General features: G+C 36.8%; 1 protein-coding gene across 1 annotated transcript; it reads left to right on the forward strand.

The window, feature by feature from the left end:
• Positions 1–2,769: 2,769 nt before the first annotated feature.
• LOC148840724 (magnesium transporter NIPA2-like) lies at positions 2,770–15,145 on the forward strand. Its single transcript, XM_088912802.1, has 6 exons — positions 2,770–3,114; positions 9,037–9,300; positions 11,086–11,142; positions 11,604–11,694; positions 12,105–12,265; positions 13,393–15,145. Exons 1-6 carry the CDS (start codon positions 3,081–3,083, stop codon positions 14,004–14,006), a joined length of 1,221 nt encoding a protein of 406 aa, XP_088768928.1. The 5' UTR covers positions 2,770–3,080; the 3' UTR covers positions 14,007–15,145.
• Positions 15,146–20,644: the final 5,499 nt, after the last annotated feature.

Consider the following 20,644-nt stretch of genomic DNA (forward strand, 5'->3'; position numbering starts at 1 on the left):
GAATGTAAAGAAACTTGGGGACAAACAGGAGAACACACCAGGAGAGTAAGAAGATAGTAAGATAGATACTGAGCTAAGCCCCTTACAGGGTGGAGTGGTGGGTCTGTGGTTAAGGATCTGTGCCTGTGCCTGTCACTGGAAGGTTGCCAGTTCAAATCCTGTAGCTGGCAGAGGAATCCTACTCTGTTTGGCCCCTGAGCAAGGCCCTTAACCCCAACTGGTCCAGGGGTGCTGTACAACGGCTGACACTGTGCTCTGACCCCAAGCTTCTCTCCCTGTTTGTATCTCATGGAGAGCAAGCTGCGGTATGTTAGAAGATGAATTCCTAATGCAATAAATTGTATAGGGCTAATAAAGCAACATTATCATTATCACATTACATTATAGGTGATCATGAGGATTTGGAAGTCCACACAAAACCTGATAGGAAGACAGAGCAAGAACTCCAAGACAAGAGTGATGTGATCACTTGATTACAACCTGGTGAAGATTCTGGCTGCCAAATTATAGACATACTGAAGTTTGTTTAGTGTGGATTTACAGATACCAGTAAGTAAGGCATTACAGTAATCAATTCTAGAAAAGATAAATGTGTTGATCAGCTTTTTTGCAGCAGTCAGAGACAACACAGGACACAGTCTGGCAATATTTCTGAGATGAAAGGACAATATTTTTTAAATGTGGGTCAAATGTCAAGCCTGGGCTAAATTCCACCCACAGATTCTTCAATTTAGATTGAAATTGAAGCACAGTGCCTGCCACAGGTAGGGTTACTATATTGGCTTTACATGGTTGATGGGTGGTCCCATGAAGCATGACTTCTGCCTCGTCACAGTTTAAATGAAGATAATTTTGAGTCATCCATATTTTATGTAAAAGATGCAAGCAGAAAATACAGAACTGGCTGCTTCAGTGACAAGGGTTAAGTATGGATGTAGATTTGAGTACCATCAGAAAGATAATTCAGACCATGTGATCTTAATAACTGACCAAGGCAACAGTGTATACTGAATCGTAAAGGTCTAGTATAAAAACCTGAGAAACACTAAGAAACCCAACTTCAGATCTGAAATTCCCAAGAGAGACAAAGTGTTGGCAATCTGTAAGACAAATAGCTGACCCATATAAGAGCAATGTCAGAAACTCTGAACACAGTCTCAAGACAAGAAGGTAAGATGTCATGATTAACAGTGTGAAAAGCTGCACTGAATTCAAGGAGAATAAAGATAGATAGAAAACCATACGTTTGACAGTTTCTGTGCTGTGTGATTGTCTGAAACCAGATTGGAAGTTTTTTTTTGCAATGAGATGGTTGTTTAATTGACCTGCAACAGTGATTGTAAAATTTTTGCAAGATTAGGTACAGTTGATTGGATATAGGACGAAGATTGTTTAGGTTGTACAGAGCCATTTTTGTTTTTTTAGGCACAGAGGTAAATGCAGCCATTTTAAAGACCATTGGTACCACTCCAGTCCTCAAAGACTCATTCTTTACAGTATGTTGAAGACGAAAAGGCAGAGGGCAGGAAAACATGATTGAAATGAAACAGTAGAAATGGGATCTAATAAACAGGAAGTGGATTTCATACGCAATACCAATTTATGAAGACATGCAGCATCACGCTGAGAGAAGCGAGAAAACGGAGAACCAGCAAAACTAGGCATGCATGGAGGAGGTGTAGTAGTAACATGTGAGGTGGAGAGAATGTGACACCAGATGTTGTCAATCTCGGAAGTAAAAAACTTTAAGAAAGTGTTTCTTGCTTTTAATTAATGTGTCTTTAGAGCATGGGAGGAATCCAGAGTACTCACAGGAACCTTTAGTTTGGGTAACAAAATTAGATAATTACATGGTGATTATTTTTGATACTGAGACATTTGAGTTAAAATAAGATGTTTCAATACATAATTATAGATTTTAAAAAAACAAATGTTTGTATATCGTACATTTCTGCTCCAGAATTTTAGAACCTGTAGTCAACTGGATAACCTGATATGAAATTATGATAACAATAATGTCTTGCATTTTATTAGCACCTGAAAAACTTTATATAAAGAATCTGTTGCGCTTCTTTCTTATTCCCACTTGTACTCCAGAGAGTTTTCGTCTCCTACATAAACCAGTAGGTGGAGTTAGGGCAGTAGTGTCCCGGTCTAAACCAAAGGCAAAATGAGTGCTCGGACACGGTTCTGTAAAACATGTCGTCATTCAATTCGTACAATTAATATATATTATAAGCTTTAATTAAACCAAGAGGCGGATTGAGTGATATATTTGCATTATTTTGAGTAATAAAATTGGGATTTTATTTTACATCATGTTTAAAATGCAAAAACAAATTTCAAATTAATAACCCAATTAAGGGTCTAACTGTGTAACAGAGTTGTGCGACCGAGAGTGTGATCATCGCTCCGATCATCCCTCTACCTGAGCGCTTAAATGACTTAATTGAAGCACTTACTGGCTTTATTTACTTACAAGTGTATAGGAATTGATGCATTTGCACAGAAGTTTATCAAAAACAGATTTTTCACTTTTCAAGTCCGCTTTTCCGTGTTGAAGTTATGTACAGTAGCCCAGGCGAGCCAGCATACTTTACCCCGGTAATTTCACTTACTGTACGTTTGGTACTGTATATTGCGCAAATCCAGTTCCAGTGTTAAGCATGTATCGTTGCAAGGAATATTTGTATCTTTATGGTTCAGGTGTATTGTAACCTTTGGGTGTTGTCTCGTTGGGACTTGAATATCCCATTTTGAGATAATGTGGGAGGGATTTAAGGTTGTTAAACTGTGCTCTCGAAGGGAATTGTCATTACTTTACAAACGAGATAAAACGATGTTAGTTTCTTTAAAGAAATAGTTACGGAAAACTACGTGACATTTGACAAATCCAGCCTTCTAAATGTCATTTAATCTAAGAAACAGAAGAAGAAAACGCGTTCACAAAATAACAATTTACATTTAATTGCGTTTCTTATTTTATTCGGTATCTCACAAGGAGGAGCTACTGTACTTGTCACCCAGACTGATGTCGGTAACTCTATAATAGATTTATTGGAGAGACAGAAGTAAACGAAATGAGACTTTCCCCAGAACAACCCTGTGTGCAAGGTGAGTTGTACAGTAAGTTTAATTTATTTAAACGTGCACCCATAATAGCAAGAAAATTGATTTTCTAATTTTAATAAAGATCGAGTTGTGACAATGTTGAGTGACTTTGTGGTCTAGGTTAGTTTAATTGCCAGATTTCAAACATTTGCCTAGTAAATAGTAATGTATTTGCTATACGCTATATGTAATGAGATGATAAATTTCCTATCCCTTTTTCCATTCGCCTTGTTACAGAACAGGCATTGCATTGCATGCGCACGGAGACTCCTTAGTGGCCATATAAGAGCTGATATTTTACTGTGTATCGTTTTTATGTAAATAACAAACTGAGCCTCTTAGGTTTTCCTAACAATTTGTTAGTGAAATCGGCATCCAAACAACTTCGATCTCATGAGTTCAAGGCTTTGTGGGTTATTGATACATGGTAGTTCTATACTGGACAGGTATAGTTAATCGTAAAAAAACGATGTATATTTGTTATATTTTGTAATACTGTTGCGTTTTCCACTCGAAGCGGCCAGACTGCCAGAACCGGTTCTCCTTGCTTTTGGAAAATAGTTCTGTGAGTGATGCAGCTAGGAATGAGGAAATGTTACATTTGTGTACAGAATGGCTTTTTAGTATAAAGTTACTGTCACAATTGTATATGCACTGTATATAACCAAATTATTTGAAGATTTAAAATTTGAAGGCACTGTCTTCTCTAACTTCAGAGCATTTTTTTCCCGCAAACCCACATTCCGCCTTTGTCTCCCGTTCTTTTTTGCAAAATAAAATAACTTTGAACATGTGGTTATTTTTTATTTTATTTTTTCTTCATGCATAGATTATTGTTTACCTGATAACTAATACAATAAAACAAACAGTATTGCCTCATCATGTGATAATGTGGCAGCATGTAATGGTACATGCAGGAACTCTGCTCCTCTCCATGACTGTGGAAAGGAGCATCTCCTAGTTTTAAAGGTGGTTTACTGTATCTTGAGGGTGGTATAGTGGCTCAGGGCTTAGCATTACTGCCTCACAGATAAGATCACTTTATTGGCCATATACAATTTATTACATTAGGAATTTTTTTTTTTTCATATACCCCAACTTGCTCTCCATGAGACACACAGACAGGGAGAGAAGCCTGGAGTCGGAGCACAGGGTCAGCCATTTATATGGCGCCCCTGGAGCCATTGGGGTTAAGGGCCTTGCTCAGGTGCCCAGTAGAGCAGGATTCCTCTGCCAGCCACAGGATACGAACCAGCAACCTTCCAGCCACAGGTGCAGATCCTTAGCCACAGAGCCACTGCACTGCCCTGGAGCTCTTGGTTCAATTCTGGACCTGGGGTGCTATCTGTGTGGAGTTCTTATGTTCTTTTTTGTTTTCCTGGGTTTCCTCCAGGAGCTCTGTTTTCCTCCCACAGTCCATAATCACAGTGGTAGGTTAGTTGGCTTCTGAGAAAATTGGCCTTGGTGTGAGTGTGTGCATGTACACGTGTCTGCCATGTGATGCTGCCTGGTGCCCGTTGCTTGCCAGATAGGCTCGGCTACTCCGTGACCCTGAATTGGAAAAAGCAGTTAGAAAAAAGATGGATGGTTTATCTCAAGGTTCTTTACATGAACATCTTTCAGGAGGTGGGTACTAAAACACAAACAGAGCAAATGTCACTTCCTCAAATTTCTTAAAGTTTCTGTTCAGAAGTAATGTTCATCACAAGAAGTTAAGTGGAAACTGATTGCAATAAGGCATTGAATAAAGGGGATGTAGATGATACAGGTCATGCCTCTGTAAAAGGATCTTTTTCAAAATGTTTTTTCATATGTGATAAAAGTGTTTTTTAAGAAACATCAGTGTAGCCACAATGGCTTTTAAGTGGCATTTTGTGAAGTGGCCTCTTATTTTAAAGTTTGGTTGCAAAGTAACAGGCTTTTAGGGATTTTAGTTAGTTTTCCTACCCAATGAAATATCTTGTGCCAAACAATTAGAATGTGTGGTGTGTTTCTTTATGTGGTGTTTCTTGGTGCTAACCTTGGGAAACCACTTTAAAGAGGTGTAACTAGTTTGTAATTCAATTGTGATCGACAGATGTAGTCTGTGTAACTCTGCATTGTTTTTAAGTTTAAAAATCTCCTGTAATTCTGAAGGCATTCAAATTATGTCTGTCATCCATTGCTTATGAAACAAATGAGAATGCACGCATCATGTTTCCAGTATATATGTACAGTACTTGTAATAGTCTTACAGTGGGAGAAAAAGGTTGACCTAGATATGATTTCTGCTGTCTACTGTTGTTTGTTTAGGCTTGACATACTGTACATAACACTTTAACATGACTTATAGTAAATGTTGTATCCATAGAAAAGTTGTTTGTCATACTCTATGTAGTTAGGAGGCCCACACATACTGTACAATTTATTGCTACGTAGTATAAAGAGTAAATAGTAAGATCACATTCAGTAATTTACAGTTCAATAGTACAGGAGCACAGGCTATTTTGTCTTGCAAATATAGTCTGAAAGGTAATTTGGTTTAATTTGCACTTTTTTATTCGTATGTAACTTCAGAAGGGCAGTAAAATCGGAATTTCACAAGAACATTGTCATTGATTTATCATTGAACTCTAGATTATTTCCAATATTATTTAGCTACAGTGTATCTGAAATTACTGGCACTGTATTTGACTGTGTCAGCTGACCTGAAGTTTTTCTCAGTTGAAAGGCAAGCTTTACGAAGGATAGGGAGTAAGAACAATTCTACTCCTAAAGTAAAATGCTAACCTTCTGTACTTGAAGCTTGCACATGTAATAAAACTGTATCTGGGTTAAGTGTAAAGACAATCAATCAATATGCTGTGCTCGGTGGCAGATTGACACAATAGAACACAAAGTCTATGTGCAACTTATTTATACTAAGCATTGAAATTAACCTGTACCTAGGTGTGTATGTTTTCAGTAGAAATGCAGATTTTCAAAAGTGATTAGATGGTTTTGGTGTAATTATAATTAATTGGTCATTTATGAATGAACATTATACATTCAGGTCATTTTGGCTTAACTCTCATTAGTGAGAGAGCTGATTGAATATGAAAACTGCTGAAAACCCAGAAAGAAATGTTATTGTCCCCACTTGTCAAGAGAACAATACCTTAGTGTCATCTGTATATTGGAGACTGAATTACAAGTTCGGAAATTGATACTCTCCATTTTGTAAGTGTTCACAACCAACAATATCTATCCTGGCAAAACATTACAGCCCATCAATGACGGGCCACAATCTGGGAGACCATGAGTCACAACACCTTGCTAAGTTACACTCCACACATCAACTGTTCAACTCTGAGGCGACTGCTAAATAGTGATCATTTACATGCCTGACACCCATTCAAGAGCCAAGTCCTCTTTAGTCGTTAGTTAAGGTAAACCAGCTTAATTAGTAAAGGGATTGTGAAGACCACCTTGATATGACGTGTTCTTAGTTGTATACCGCAGAGTAATTGAGGGGGAAGTCCAAGCATGATTGTCTCAAGAGGAGTATTTATTCACAATAGATGCCAGCTGTAGTGAACTGCACAGTGCTACATTGATCATGCCCTGGGAAGTTGACTGCTTTCCTTTCTGTGATGTGACAACATTCCCGAGATGCAGTGCTCATCTTCATGCAGCGTGTTTAATAATGGCTATGTGAATTGAGTGTTAGTCTGAGGATACCCTACTCACCAGACTTGAATCCATCGAACATTTGTGAGATGAGCTTGGACAGTGAGTGGCATCTCAAATCAGAGACCAGTGAACAGGCACGTGCTTGTCCAGGCTCTGTGCGTTAAATCCCAAAAGAGAGTGTCTGTTACAGATGTACAGCCTGTGTTGATTTCAACAGTGACCACACCCGCTTCTGCAGTAGCTAGTAATTTTCACTATAGACTCCCTGTTGATTATTGCTACTGAAGACACTAATCAGACACAAATGATAATTTGTGTTAAATAGGCGCAATAATACATTTCCTTATGTCATAGTTGTTTAATTAAATTATAGTGCTTCAAAAACGTTTTATTTTGCTGATAACTTTGTGAATGTATTTTATGCACAGCATATTACCTGTCAACACCACCTCCTCTTAGAAGAATGTATTTCAGAATTTTTTTTGGTGTGGTTTGAGTTTTTCTTAAAACCTCTTAGACTTGCAGTAATTTAAATATCTGAGCTTAAGTGCCAGAAATTAGTTTTACCATTCTCCGTCAATGACTACATAATTCTGTGACAGATTTTCACATTTTAACTTTTTTTTTCACCCACAATTTAAGGGATCAAATTTTGCTCTGGAGAAAAAACTTTAAAAAACACCTTAAGATTTTTTTTTAATTCTTCTCCAAACCATGTACCCTACCCCAGTCCCTATCCTTTGATACAGATAGACAGGTTGACAAGTTAGAAATCAACTAAGCACACACTGCAAGATGTAAGAAATGTGATAAGAAGATATAAGGTTATATAGATTATTTGTACTGAAAGGACGTACTGTATAACTTTATAAATGGAGAACAGGACTATATGAACACTTGTATTGCTAATTAAACAGTCATGTTAAAAAAGTTAAACAGAATTAATTACATGATGAATAATATGATTTTGACTCATCTGTTGGTTTTCACATTTTCAAAATTGACACTCTTTTAATAGAACAGAGTATGGTTTGAACAGGAAGGAAATGTGTGCTTGTGTTTTATTAGAATAATGGCACAAAAGTGGTTGCAGAGAAATTGAAATGAGTAAAGACTATTTATTCCATTGTCAGAAGGCTTCTGTTTTCAGATGAGGATCTTGGGTTTCAGTCACATAGAACAGCTTCAGAAGCACAGGGCTCAAGGTAGGACTATTCCTTGAATGGAATTCCAGTCCATCACTGGGCATACACACATGGGAATATATATGTATATAGTATATATACAACTTGTGTACAGTATATAGTGCTTTCCTGGACACTCCACTCAATGCGCTTTAGAGGTAATGGGGACTCCCCTCTACCACCAATGTGTAGCATCCACCTGGATAATGACTGAACCTGGAACATTAGAGACACAAGTTAATCTGGTCAAGGTGTGTCCAGAAAATGGAAAGAAACTAGAGAGCCTGGAGAAATTCCACATAAACATGGGAGAACATGTAGAATCTACAGAGAAAACGCCCCTTTCCAGAAATGAACCCCAGCTGTGAGGCAGTAGAGCTAACTGTCATTCCACCATGCTGCAGGTTGTTTTGTAGTTTTTTTCAATCTGAAAAACCATTTTTATGATGGCTGTTTTTTTTAATAAAGCATATTTTTCTTTCTCAAAACGTAGCCAGTCTATGCCTCTTAACTTGATCATTCTACAGAAATTGTCAATTTATGAGGGTGGGCAGTGGTAAAATGGTTAGTATCGCTGCCTCACAACACTGGGGTCATGGGTTCAGTTCCTGGGGAGCTATCTGCACGGAATTTGTATATTCTCCATGTATTCACATGGGTCCCCTCTGGGAGCTCTGGTTTCCTTTCACCATTCAAAGACATACTGACGTGCTTGTTGGCTTCTGGGAAAATTGGTCCTGGTGTGAGTGTGAGTCTGTGCCTGTGTGCCCTGTGATGGACAGGCATCAGATCCAGGGTATATCCTGCCTTACGCCAATGCTTGCAGGGGCCAGCTCTAGCCCTCCTACAGTCCTGCATTGGTCAAAGCCATTAGAAAATAGATGGATGGGTAGTTATTTTATGTTGCAATTGCTGAACTACAATATTTCTGAATACATTTCTTATATAATTAAATAGTGAACCAACACCCCGCTTCAGAATGTAACGAGGAAGGGTTACATATTTCTGTTTTACAGCATGGAATGTCAACTATTTAAGCAAAAGAGCAAGTCTTATTTTTTTGTTTTTGTCATTGGTATTGTTTCCCCAGGGGCTGTATTACCTGTAACTTGCCCAGCCTCATCGCTCCAGGCCTTCTGTAAGATCACCAAGATCTTGGACATGAAGGCATCTTTCGCCAAATCTGCGAATGAATCGAATGGGACCTTCCTAGAGCAGAGTTTTTTTAGTGGAACGTACCACATGTACATAGGACTGGGCTTAGCAGTAGCCTCCAGTATTCTCACAGGGAGCAGCTTCATACTGAAGAAGAAAGGGCTGCTGCAGTTGGCTAAGAAAGGAATGCTTCGAGCAGGTAAGATTAATTAGGGGGGTTGTCAAGTTTTAGAATGCCTGTGCAGTTCTGTAATGTTTTAGAAATGTTTTGGTTCTTATAGGATGGACTTGTTAAAGGTGAGGAAAAGAAGTAGCTTCTGGTACATGCATATTGCTCTTTCACACCTACAGTAGGTATACAGCAGTTCTGCCACATGGCTTAACCAAGCACAGAACCACAGTCTAGAAGTCTTGAGTGTACTGTACCTCAAGTGTAGGGGGGTTCAACCCTGTTGCAGTAGATATTATTCCATTAGATATTGTTGCTTAACAGTAAATGTTGGTTAGTGCCTCTTCTAAAGCAATCTGGAGCAAGTAAACATGATTAATTAAACAGTAGTTTTAGAACATTCATTATTTGTTCATTAGTTATATTAGAGGTCTTTGAAACCATCTTTCCCTTAATTCTACTATAACTTGTTGAATTGCTCAGCAACTTACAGTGTTGCCAATCCTCAGAAACAGGTGATTTAGGGTGACGGATGAGCTGGTAGGACTCTTCTGGACTGTGTATGAGGATGGTCTAGTTTCTTGGACTGCAACCCTGATTCCAAAGTGCCTCAGTTCTTCATGTTTGTGCTCAGTGTTTAAAGATCATGTGAATCTTTGACCAATTTAATAACTAATTGAAAGATACAGAACTCAATTGAATTGAGTATTTCCATGCCAAGGATTAGAGATTGCCTGTTAGACCCAAGACGGTCTTGTTTCTTTAATTTTCTTTTCAAATAATCCTTTAAAAAATCCTAATTAATTTCTTCAGGGCTAAATCCTCTTGGATACAATTGAATTTCTTTTAATATTGAATACTGAATAAGCTTATTTACATAAAGTGTTGTGGGAATCGGAAACAAATTACTCACTTATCTTGTTGAAGCAAATCTTATGACCGATACGTCTTAATTAGCTATCTAGACTACTTACTTCCTTCATGTGACTTGACGCAAATCTCAAACCAAGAGCTATTAATCTCTCTGGACTGTGGCCCCTGTGGCTTTGGTGCTGGTTACCACCTAGATTAGAACATACAGTAGTACAGTCAGACCTTTACCTGTGATACGTTGGAACCCTTTCATTTCCTGGCAGCATGAACCAAAGTTTAAAAGGGTGATTGTTGTCTTGCTTACAGCTTTAACTATTTGTTAGTTAGATTAGATTTATCCCAACACCGTTTTAATTCATATGGTAGTGGAGCTATGCCTGAGCTACTGTATGATCCTTTAGACCAGGCATGGCCAACTCTGAATACAGTTGATAAACGGCCAATAATTAGTTAAATTATGGTGTTTAAAGCCGAACTAGAAAGTAGACCTCACTGTAGACAACAGCAGCCCCCAAGCCTGGGATTGGACATTCTACTTTTAAATGAATTTACTTTAGATTTAGTCTTCACTAAATATGTCATTTAATAAATTTGTTCTGACAGAAAGAGTTTCCAGTATACAGTACTGAAATACAGAATTCTATTTCAAACTACAGGTCGCTTTTATGTCTTATCGGGCATAATACTGTATATTTATCCAGTGCTTTCAGTTATTTTTATCTTGCTGTCTAAATATTATCATCATGGTTTTGTTGGTTGAATTAATAATTGATTTTAAGCATATGAAAACAGAATAACAGGGAGAAAACACTTGAGTTCTACATTCTGCTGTCAGAATGGGTTTGTGGTTGAGTGTGTCTGGGTGGCATTCTGTGAATTTTCTTGTGTTATGTATATTTTATGGCCTGCCCTCCAGATCAGTGTTGCTTGTTTGTTTTGCAGGGCAGGGTAGCCATGCATACCTCAAGGAATGGATATGGTGGGCTGGGCTCATTTCAAGTAAGTCTCGGAAGTATTCTGTCATAGTTGATATCTCCCCAACTTCATTTCCTTACTTCATTTCCATACTGTACACACAGCTTAATACTTCCTTTGCACCAATAGGGTATACTTTAAGAGCAGGGGCTTTCAGATTAAATCAAATCTTCCATCCCAAATCACCAGCCCAATACTCGATGGCATCTGTTCATTTGATTTATTTGTTCCTCTACTGCGTGGAAATATGTTAGCTAATACTTGACTCATAGCTTGCAATTGACAGGAGAGTTATACCCATGACCTTTCTCGGTTTTGTTGTAATTTATCTGTTGGCATACTGAAATCTTTATTGAGCTATTTTCATAATAGATACGTCTTCTGCGCTCAGGCCTGGGTGTCATAGCTGCCCTGTACTTGCAGAACACGCTGTGGAACTGCAAAAAAAAAATAATTCTTAATGATTCAATACTATTTTTGTTCAGTGGGAGCTGGGGAAGCAGCGAACTTCACAGCCTATACATTTGCTCCAGCCACACTGGTCACTCCCTTAGGAGCCCTGAGTGTTCTCATAAGGTACGGATGTAATGTTTTTACATTATTCAATGCATAGAAAAATTCGGAATTGGAACATTGCTATGCTGTACTAGCATAACTAAAGTATCTCTGGGGGAAAAATCAAAACATCACTGCAGATAAATTATTATTAATAATATGTAATTATATAATAAAACAATCATTAATCATTATTAATCTTGGTTATGATTAAACTAATCCATTTATAATTATTATAATAAGGAGTCATATAAACAGGAATTGGTTATCCTTTACCAAACATTATATATTTATTCAGAGTATTTTAACAAAAAACAGTTACATATTTACATATGGTTGCTAAACAGTTCTAAAAATGCTCCACATGTCAATGTGAAAAGGATGCTAATTCACTGCACAGCCCCACTGACCTACTGTGTTACCTGTTATAGTGCACTGCTGTCTTCATACTTCTTGGGTGAGCGGCTGAACATTCATGGAAAACTGGGCTGTATGCTGAGTGTTCTGGGGTCCACCATGATGGTTATCCACTCTCCCCAGGATGAAGAGGTGAAATCTCTACAGGAAATGGGAGAGAAATTGCAAAGCCCAGGTCAGCCCTTTTTTTTTGACTGTTGATAATGTTCCAACTGTGATGCTAATTTGACTGAATTCAAGTTTATTTTGCTGAATGTGTCAAGAATTCTGGGTGCATGCACTGCAATGAAATTGCGAGTGAGGGTGGAACTGGTAAATTTACAGATTATGTCAGAGAGCTGACCCACAGACTGAATAAAATATCTATTATTGATATATTTGATTTGGATACAATCACTGATAAATCTTGCAGATATAGCTGCCAAAACAAAGAAGCGATGTCAGTTTATATACTGTACAATTGCCGTGTTAGTTTGTTTTGATGCAGATTACCTACAGTATTTAAGTTCAAAGTATTTTGTTATTTATAATTTCATATTTTATTCTGCAATCCCTATAGTAGGCAAAAGTATTGCTCGCAAGAGTATTCACACCCTTACAATGATGTTTAATTTTGTATAAAATTTTGTATAAAATCATACATACTTAAGACATTCATATTTTATTCCAAACCATTCAATTGTGCCCCTTCATGAAAAAGTAAACCTCTAGTTTAACACACTTTGGATTTAATGCACAAAATCTGCTAAAGGGGGGAATTTTGTCTGAGTTTTGTGTTTGTCAGAAATTCCGGACATACAGTATAACAGGAATCTGCACAAATAATAAAATAAGGTAAAAATAAATACTGCATACAGCAGTTTTAAAATGCAGAGATAGCAATAATGCCCTTTAAGGAAATGTTAGATGCAAACAGTGGTTTTATTTGCTGTAGCAAATTTTATACAGTATATGTACAACACATTAAATAAACATCTTATATATTTGTGATAAAAAATAACAGTTTCCATTCCTTGTGTTGATTTCATTTAAATTGTTAAAAAATAAGCCAAAACGTTCATAAAGCATATATATAATACAGTATATATACAATAATTATCTCATATTAGTTAGTAAGGGTTACAAAGGTAATTTGATTTAATGCACATTCTACAATAACAGACACCCTTCCCCACCTATTAGTCCATTAAACCTATGGTTTACTGTACAATGGGACACACTGGGTTTCATTGTACCACTGTTTTTCAGATTTTCATATACTGTACTCAGTCTGGCTCTCTTATACCATTTTCTCAATTCCAGGATTCTTAGCGTTTGCGACCATCTTAGTAGTGATCTCCCTTGTTCTGATCTTTGCTGTCGCTCCAAAGTGGGGGCAAAGCAACATCTTGGTGTACATCTCCATCTGCTCCTTGATCGGCGCCTTCTCTGTATCATCTGTGAAAGGGCTTGGCCTCGTTATCAAAGACCTTATTGACAAAAAGCCAGTTTACAAAGAGCCGCTTGCCTACATCCTGTTGGGAATGTTGCTGGTTTCCATCACCATCCAGATCAACTACCTCAACAAAGCTCTAGACACCTTCAACACTTCCATCGTGACTCCTGTGTACTATGTGTTCTTCACCACAGCCGTGATCACCTGTTCGGTGATCCTCTTCAAGGAGTGGAATAGCATGAGCGTGGCTGACATTTTCGCCAGCCTCAGTGGGTTTGGCACCATAATCATTGGCATCTTTCTCTTGCATGCCTTCAAGGAGTTGGACTACAGCTGGGAGGATTGCTCCTTGCTGACAAGGGTAGGAAGTTCTCCTGCTGTGAGGAGTATACCCGAGGACCAGCAGTCCTTCCTGGGAAATGTGGAGAGCCAGTCAGAGTCTTGTCAGGGTGAAGATCTGCATTTCAACAAACCTAGCTGATAAATGACAACCGTGAGAACAAAATGCGAGGGCAGGTTTTGCCCATAGATAATATAAAATACAGAATGAACCAATAAAGGCTTCGTTTGTTTTTTGTTAGTTGTCACATTGATGAGTGGGGAATTTTCTCATTTGTTATTATCAGGGTAATATTGAACTGTTATTATGTTACTGGACATTCTTAGTTTAGAGTTGTTACAAGCCTTTTATAAAAAATTACTGAGGTGGCACATATACTGTATTTCATTGCAACAATGAAACAGTTTTCAGGTTGTGACTGACAGCATTTTTGTCAGGAGCAGAAGCGTAACATTTTACCTTGTTCACAGTAAGCCTGTTTACCTGCAAACTCTCAAATCTTCCCCTGTCTCCTAACTCAAGCTTTAAATCATGGGTCATTCCTGGTTTTGTGTTTGCACTGTAGATTTATTTCTTGCGATCAAAGATCATTAATCCTTAACTAACCTTGTGTACTGCAAGTAATGTGAAATGACAATTAGTTTTTAAGAAAGAAATACCAAAACAGACTACTTAATATTTCTAGCAAACTTGTTCTAAGTAGCCTGTGTTGTATTGGTAATATAATTATACACTTTGAAGGTGCCATTACATAAGAGTAAAAAAAGGCCTACATTGAGGAGTAATGGGAAGGTGTAAAAATTAACAAATTCACATTGGTCTTTTCCAGTTTCTGTCTTATTCAAGTCAGAATATCTGCATATTTAGCATTATTCAGTAAGTAGTAGAAGATCTCCATCAAATATCAAATAATCCAAAAAACATCACTCAAGGTGGAAGTGTGCTGCCCATAAGCAGGTCTAGATTTTATTTGTGCATCAAATTAGCTGTGTTACAGTTGGCAATATCCCAGTACAGTGTGCTGAAATAGTTCAAGTTCAAGTGCATCAGCATGCGTAGGCTGCAAAGAAATAAGTAAAATTTTATTCCATGCTGAAAAGAGAAGAAAAGAAACACAACTTACCAGCTGTTCTTCAACGTTTCAGCCTTCTTTGGCTGTGGATTAAAGAATCTCAATTGAAAGACCTACTCATCACTAAGCACTTTGTAATTTGTAAGAATACTGTGCACACATTGTAATGCCACTTCATTTAAATAAATTCTTTCACTGAAGGCAAAAAGATAAATGTTAAAATAATACTGTTACAGTATTAAAAGGAAGACATGTGAGCATACAGGGTAAGTGTACTGTACATTAATGTGCAACCTGTAGCCTTTGAGTTTAAACCAGAAGTAAGTACTGACTGTTACCTCAACAGTTCTGAGATCTTGGCTTCGCTGTCATGTTAAGGGAAGAGAACAACAAAAAAATTGAAATTAACCAATATGTTTTTCTTTTCTAGTAAACTGATCACCCAAACTTAGACAATGTTACAACAATATGCTTGAGAACAGAGTGAAGTTGTACGTAGTTTACAATATCACAAATACTGTATTTAAAATAATGGTAGTTAACAATGAAAGGTGTGTGACAGAACGCCAAGAAAATGAGGAATTGTGAGTGTTCACATGGGAGCTATTTTAATAGAATGAGATTGAAGAAATATACGAATAAAGAAATTGTACCTGTTATTATCTTTTTATGATGACTTTTACAGAATATTTTTATATTAAGAATTTACTGCATATTGATTCTCCTTTTCCTTAGTTGTACTACAGCTACAGTAGATTGTTAAGATGGTTAATTGTAAATTGTGCATATTTCTTTAAATACATTTTACCTATAGTTGCGGCTGCAATTTTCTATTTATTATCCGTACTCCCCTCTCAACCCAAGTCACAGGTTTAGGCTGTTGGTTCCATTTTGATGCTTCATTTTCTGAAGAGATGCCTTAAAACATACTGTACTATATGCCCTGGCATAAACTTGTGCTGTCAGAACAGTTCTGATGGTACAGAATACTTTACACATTTAGTTGTATTTTTGATCGTTCTAAAGTTGTCTAGCAGTTCTCATCATTTTAACCGTGGTTTTCTGAGCTTTAGTTTGCATTCTCACCACTAGATGTCATGTTACTCATGATAATATGATACTTTGCACGTACAGTACTTTCCAGTGTCATAGTTGCTAGTTAAATGACATAAAACAATTTTTTAAAATTACTTTTCATATCAAAATGTTATGAGTCTTTTTTTTATTAACGAAGGAAAAAGCATCCTATTTGGCTACAGAACTAGAACTCTGTAGTTTTGGGATTTGAACCCAGGCCATCATCTTCCGCAGACTTGTCTGGGGGTTTGAAGCCAGACTCTCATGAACTATATACCAGCACTCTACATCACAAGCCTCTCTGTGGTGAGGCTATCTGTTATTTTTTATTTTAATGACTGTCTTACACAAGTGGCATGGTGGTGCTGTGGTTAACAGTGGTGCTATGCAATGCTGGGGTTCTGAGTACAATTCCTGGGGTACCAACTGCATGGCAAACTCCCTGCGTTTATGTGGGTTTCCTCGGGATGCTCTAGTTTGCTTCCACAATCCAAAGACATTTTTTGTAGGTTCATTGGCTTCCTGGGAAAGTGGCCCTGCTGTGAGTGTGTTTGTGTGCCTGATTCCCATCAAGAGTGTATCCTGCTTTGTATCTGTTTCTTTGTAGGAATAGTCTCCAGTTCCCTCGAAAATCTGTATTGGCAGAAGCAATTAGAAGACCGAAGGATCAACCGTCTTACACCACTCACATGTACTGTACATGTTAACAATCTTGCATTTCAGAGATTTACGGCATCTTACATAATGTGCTTTCTTTTGGAGCAAAGGAATAGGTGAAAGTTAATTTCTTATGGAAAAAATAAAAATCAACGTTTTTGAATGTTAAGCCTTTTTCAGGTGTGAGAAGACAAAATATTTGGCCATTGAAAAGTTTTGTCAAAACTAAAGTGCAAGTTCTTGTAACGTGTTTATTTTTTATTTAGAATACATTGGTTGTTTGTGAAGATTTAATCCTGGTTTCTAAGAATTACAAGAGCATAGCTCCGCCATAAATACGTGAGATATTCAATGATCTCAGCACTGCAAAATCATGGAAAAAAAGCGATTTCCATTCATTTCATACAGATGGTCTTGTGTGATTTCATTGTCATTTCATTTGTAGAAAAAAAATATTTATGTACTTATAATTTCGGAATTGGTAAAAAGCCAAAAAACCTGAAATATTTACCTGTTGCCACCTGCGTCTTAAAATAAAACTTAGAAAGAGGAATCTTGTGTAACTGGATCTGTCAGTAATTGAACTTGATCCTTCACGTCTTCAGTCATGTTGACATACTGTAGAAAATGAGAGGGTAATTAATCATGTGGTACAAAAAGCTGTGAGAGAATCATGCACAAAATATCTTATTGAGAAAAGCTTGCTGAAAAGGCCTCACAAGAGACTAAAGTGTTAAACTTTGCTGCCCTATCTCTGAAAACATGACAGAGAGTAATGGTTGTCAAGGTAGTGCGGTGGGCGGCTGTGCTTTTGAAAAGCTATAGTGAGTCATTTAGTAGCCGAAAGAAAATAAGTTAACTGAAGAACCTTGTTAATTTTGTTTTCTTGCACACAAAGATTAGAGAGGTATTACATTGAAGTTACAGGGACAGAAAATTATTCTCCTATATTTGGCTAGAGCATTATTCTAATAAAATCATAACAGTAACCAAACACCGCTTTGAAAAGAAAATCACTATAAATTGTTTTTTTAAAACAAACTATTTTCTTTAAGGACAGAGGACAGAGGGTGTCGTTTTCTGAACAGAGAAACTGGATTCAAGTTAATTAGGAAATGATTCATAATTTTAAGAGCTTCATCTTTTGAAAAAAAAATGGTTTGTCTTATTTTTTCTTTTGATGTCAAAACGGTATTTCCAAGAAGGTCATACTCAATCTCAGGATAGGAACAGCACATAAAAGAATCCCTCAAATAATTCATTTCCTATGTGGATGTATTTAATTAAAAAGGTTTTCTGAACCCATTAATGGCAGCACTGTCAAAACATGTGTAAAAAATGGTGAACAGCTAGAGCAGTTTCACTCTTGTTTTGATTTTGTGTAAATATGCATGTGACCATCATGTGTGAGAGAGAGTGGGGTGAGGATGTGACTCATAGTATTAAACCTGACGTTAAAATAGTTAGAGAGCCATGCGCAATCTACCAACACTGAAGGACACACTGAATCACTTACTTGTGATAAGAAATACCATATTCACCCGAACCACACTTAATTGATAAATAACTGTATAAAAGCATAAAAAGCATTGTTTATTAGAAGGGGCTACAGACATCGACAGCATGCAACACTTTGCTATATGGAAGCAAGGAGGTCTTTTCCCCTGTCCTTTCCTGTTTTTTCTCGGTGTTTTATACTTTTAGATGTTTAATGTAAATCAGATGATAAAAAAATGTTTGGATTGATCTCTAAGACTGCTTTGACTAAATGCAAGTATCTGAAACAGAAACCTGAATTGCTGTGGAGCTGACACACCTAGTTTGGGATATCAGAGAGTGAAATGAGTTTGAGCTGAGAATAAATGTAATTTACACATCTCTTTATGTCTCTTTTACTCTTTTTTTATGGGAAGTTGTGGATGTTTTGGTGCTCTGGGGTTGTGTTGAGCAAGGGATTACTGTTAAAACCATTAGGCCATATACTGTATATCTAAAGAAAGTGATGAATATTCAAGCACCTGAGTGCTTTAGAGTCCATTTGTTTTGCTACATAGTGATGGCGCTGATGTGCATTTATCCAAAAATCAATGCAAGATCTGACTGCACGGACTGTCGACAATAATAAGAAGAACCCTCATCAATTATCCTGGTGACAATGGCCTGTTTAACATCGAAGACTTTATTCTGTTGAAACTTTCTATTCTATCACATGTCCATGTTATACACTGTGTGAAACATGAACAAGATCTTGTTAACTTTCTTTGTGTATTCTTCCAAGCTTCCTGTCCACATTCTCTTGAGTTGATTGTTTTCTACAGTGTTTAACATTGTCATTCAGTACATTAATACATATAACAATATGCTAAACTTTCAGTGGCAAGAATCACTTACTGAAGGATTCTCGTTGTGTTTGTTATTTAATTGTTTTAAGATAACTGTTATTTTATGTGTCTTAGTTTAGTGAGAGCTTGCAGATGAATAGGAGTATATATCCAATGTAACTTCTAAATCATCTTATTCAGAAAAAAATGATGTGAAAAAGAATAATATTCTTTATAAAGCAGGAATGTTAATAATGGGTCAAAAACCTTTTCTGGTCAGTTCTTTTAATATAGTGATGATGTTTTTCACTGTGAAAGAGAAGCTCAAAGATAGTTAGCTTTGTGGTTTTAAAGAATGTACAGTACTTACTGTACAAAAGCGCATCTAATTAGAGTTGAGCAAAGAGTTATTTAAGGTAATTCATATAATATATTACAGTATAATATGGTGGTGCAGTGGTTAGCATTCTCAGTTTGGACTTTACTGTTCTATTCTTGTAGAGGGCACTGTATTTTTGCAGTCACCTGAAGTATGATTAGTGCATCTACAGTATGGCATCTTTGCTGTTTATGAATGATAAATTTGTTAAAAATTAATTTATCAAAACTGACACTTGGATGCTTTTACACATCACTAATTTATCAAAAATATGTGATGTTATTGCACAAAGAGACCTAGGAAAACAGGAAATATTTTCAAAGCTCCATTTTATCATTTGTTGCTTAATATAAGTTTCTTTCACAATATAACACCTGTTTTTTATTGAGATATATTTTTATTGTGGTATTGTTCCATTTCTGTGTTTTTGCTGGGCCCAGAGAGAGGTCTGGTCCAATTTCAGTATGTGATCACTTGTCTAACACATAGGCAAGTAAGGGAGTAAAGAGAGTTGTATAAAACAACTGAGTTTTTAGAGGATTTTTCCTCAGAGAAGTAAAGCAGTACTGACAGAGGTAATTAACACCTACTCTAGCACTCTGGAGTTGTAAGAGTGTGCATTGATTTATCAGCACTTTTCAGGTAGGAATGATTAAAAAAAATTGTAGCAAAGAAGAAAGTATTTTCTAAATGTTCTCATGTTTTCAGGTGTGATTTGAGTCCCATCTTTAAAAAAACAATGCTTAAGTAAAATGTTGCTTTTTCAATTGAGGGGAGTACTGAAACACCCATTAAATTGGTTACAGAAATAACAGAGACAGTGCATTTCATTTTTCAATCATTCTTTCCAATCAGCCACACACACAATAGTGCAATCCCAGAAGATATTGTGCACAATTTGATAGAAAGCCTGCTATTGTATGTGTTAAAAATGTTTCCTTTAATACCTGGACAATTTTATGACAGATGAGTTTCAAAAAAGGATGCCAAAATGTGATGTAAAAAAACATTCAAAATGCACAACTGTGAAGTTTCAGTACTGTGAAAAACACAATACTGAACTGTGTGTACTTTTGATCTGCAATTGCTCTCAGATAATAAAAAGAAAATAAAAGACAATTAGCTGAATGAAAAAATTAAAAATTGGAAAGAATGCCATAAGAGACAGGATCAGAGAAGTTACATTGTGTTGGAAAATGTTTGGTCTTTGCCTGACTGAACTTTATCAGGTAGTGTTATCAGAAATAGTATGTGCTTATTATTGTTTATCAGT

The sequence above is a fragment of the Atractosteus spatula genome, chromosome 1, assembly GCF_055471065.1.
Source record: "Atractosteus spatula isolate fAtrSpa1 chromosome 1, fAtrSpa1.hap1, whole genome shotgun sequence".
Classification (NCBI taxonomy): Eukaryota; Metazoa; Chordata; class Actinopteri; order Semionotiformes; family Lepisosteidae; genus Atractosteus; species Atractosteus spatula.

Excerpts from the sequence above, each read along its gene's own strand:
- LOC148840724 (XM_088912802.1), top strand. The coding sequence starts at position 3,081 with ATGAGACTTTCCCCAGAACAACCCTGTGTGCAAG. Across the intron at positions 11,143-11,603 it reads GTGGGCTGGGCTCATTTCAA|TGGGAGCTGGGGAAGCAGCG; the intron begins GTAAGTCTCGGA and ends ATTTTTGTTCAG. Across the intron at positions 12,266-13,392 it reads AGAGAAATTGCAAAGCCCAG|GATTCTTAGCGTTTGCGACC; the intron begins GTCAGCCCTTTT and ends TCTCAATTCCAG.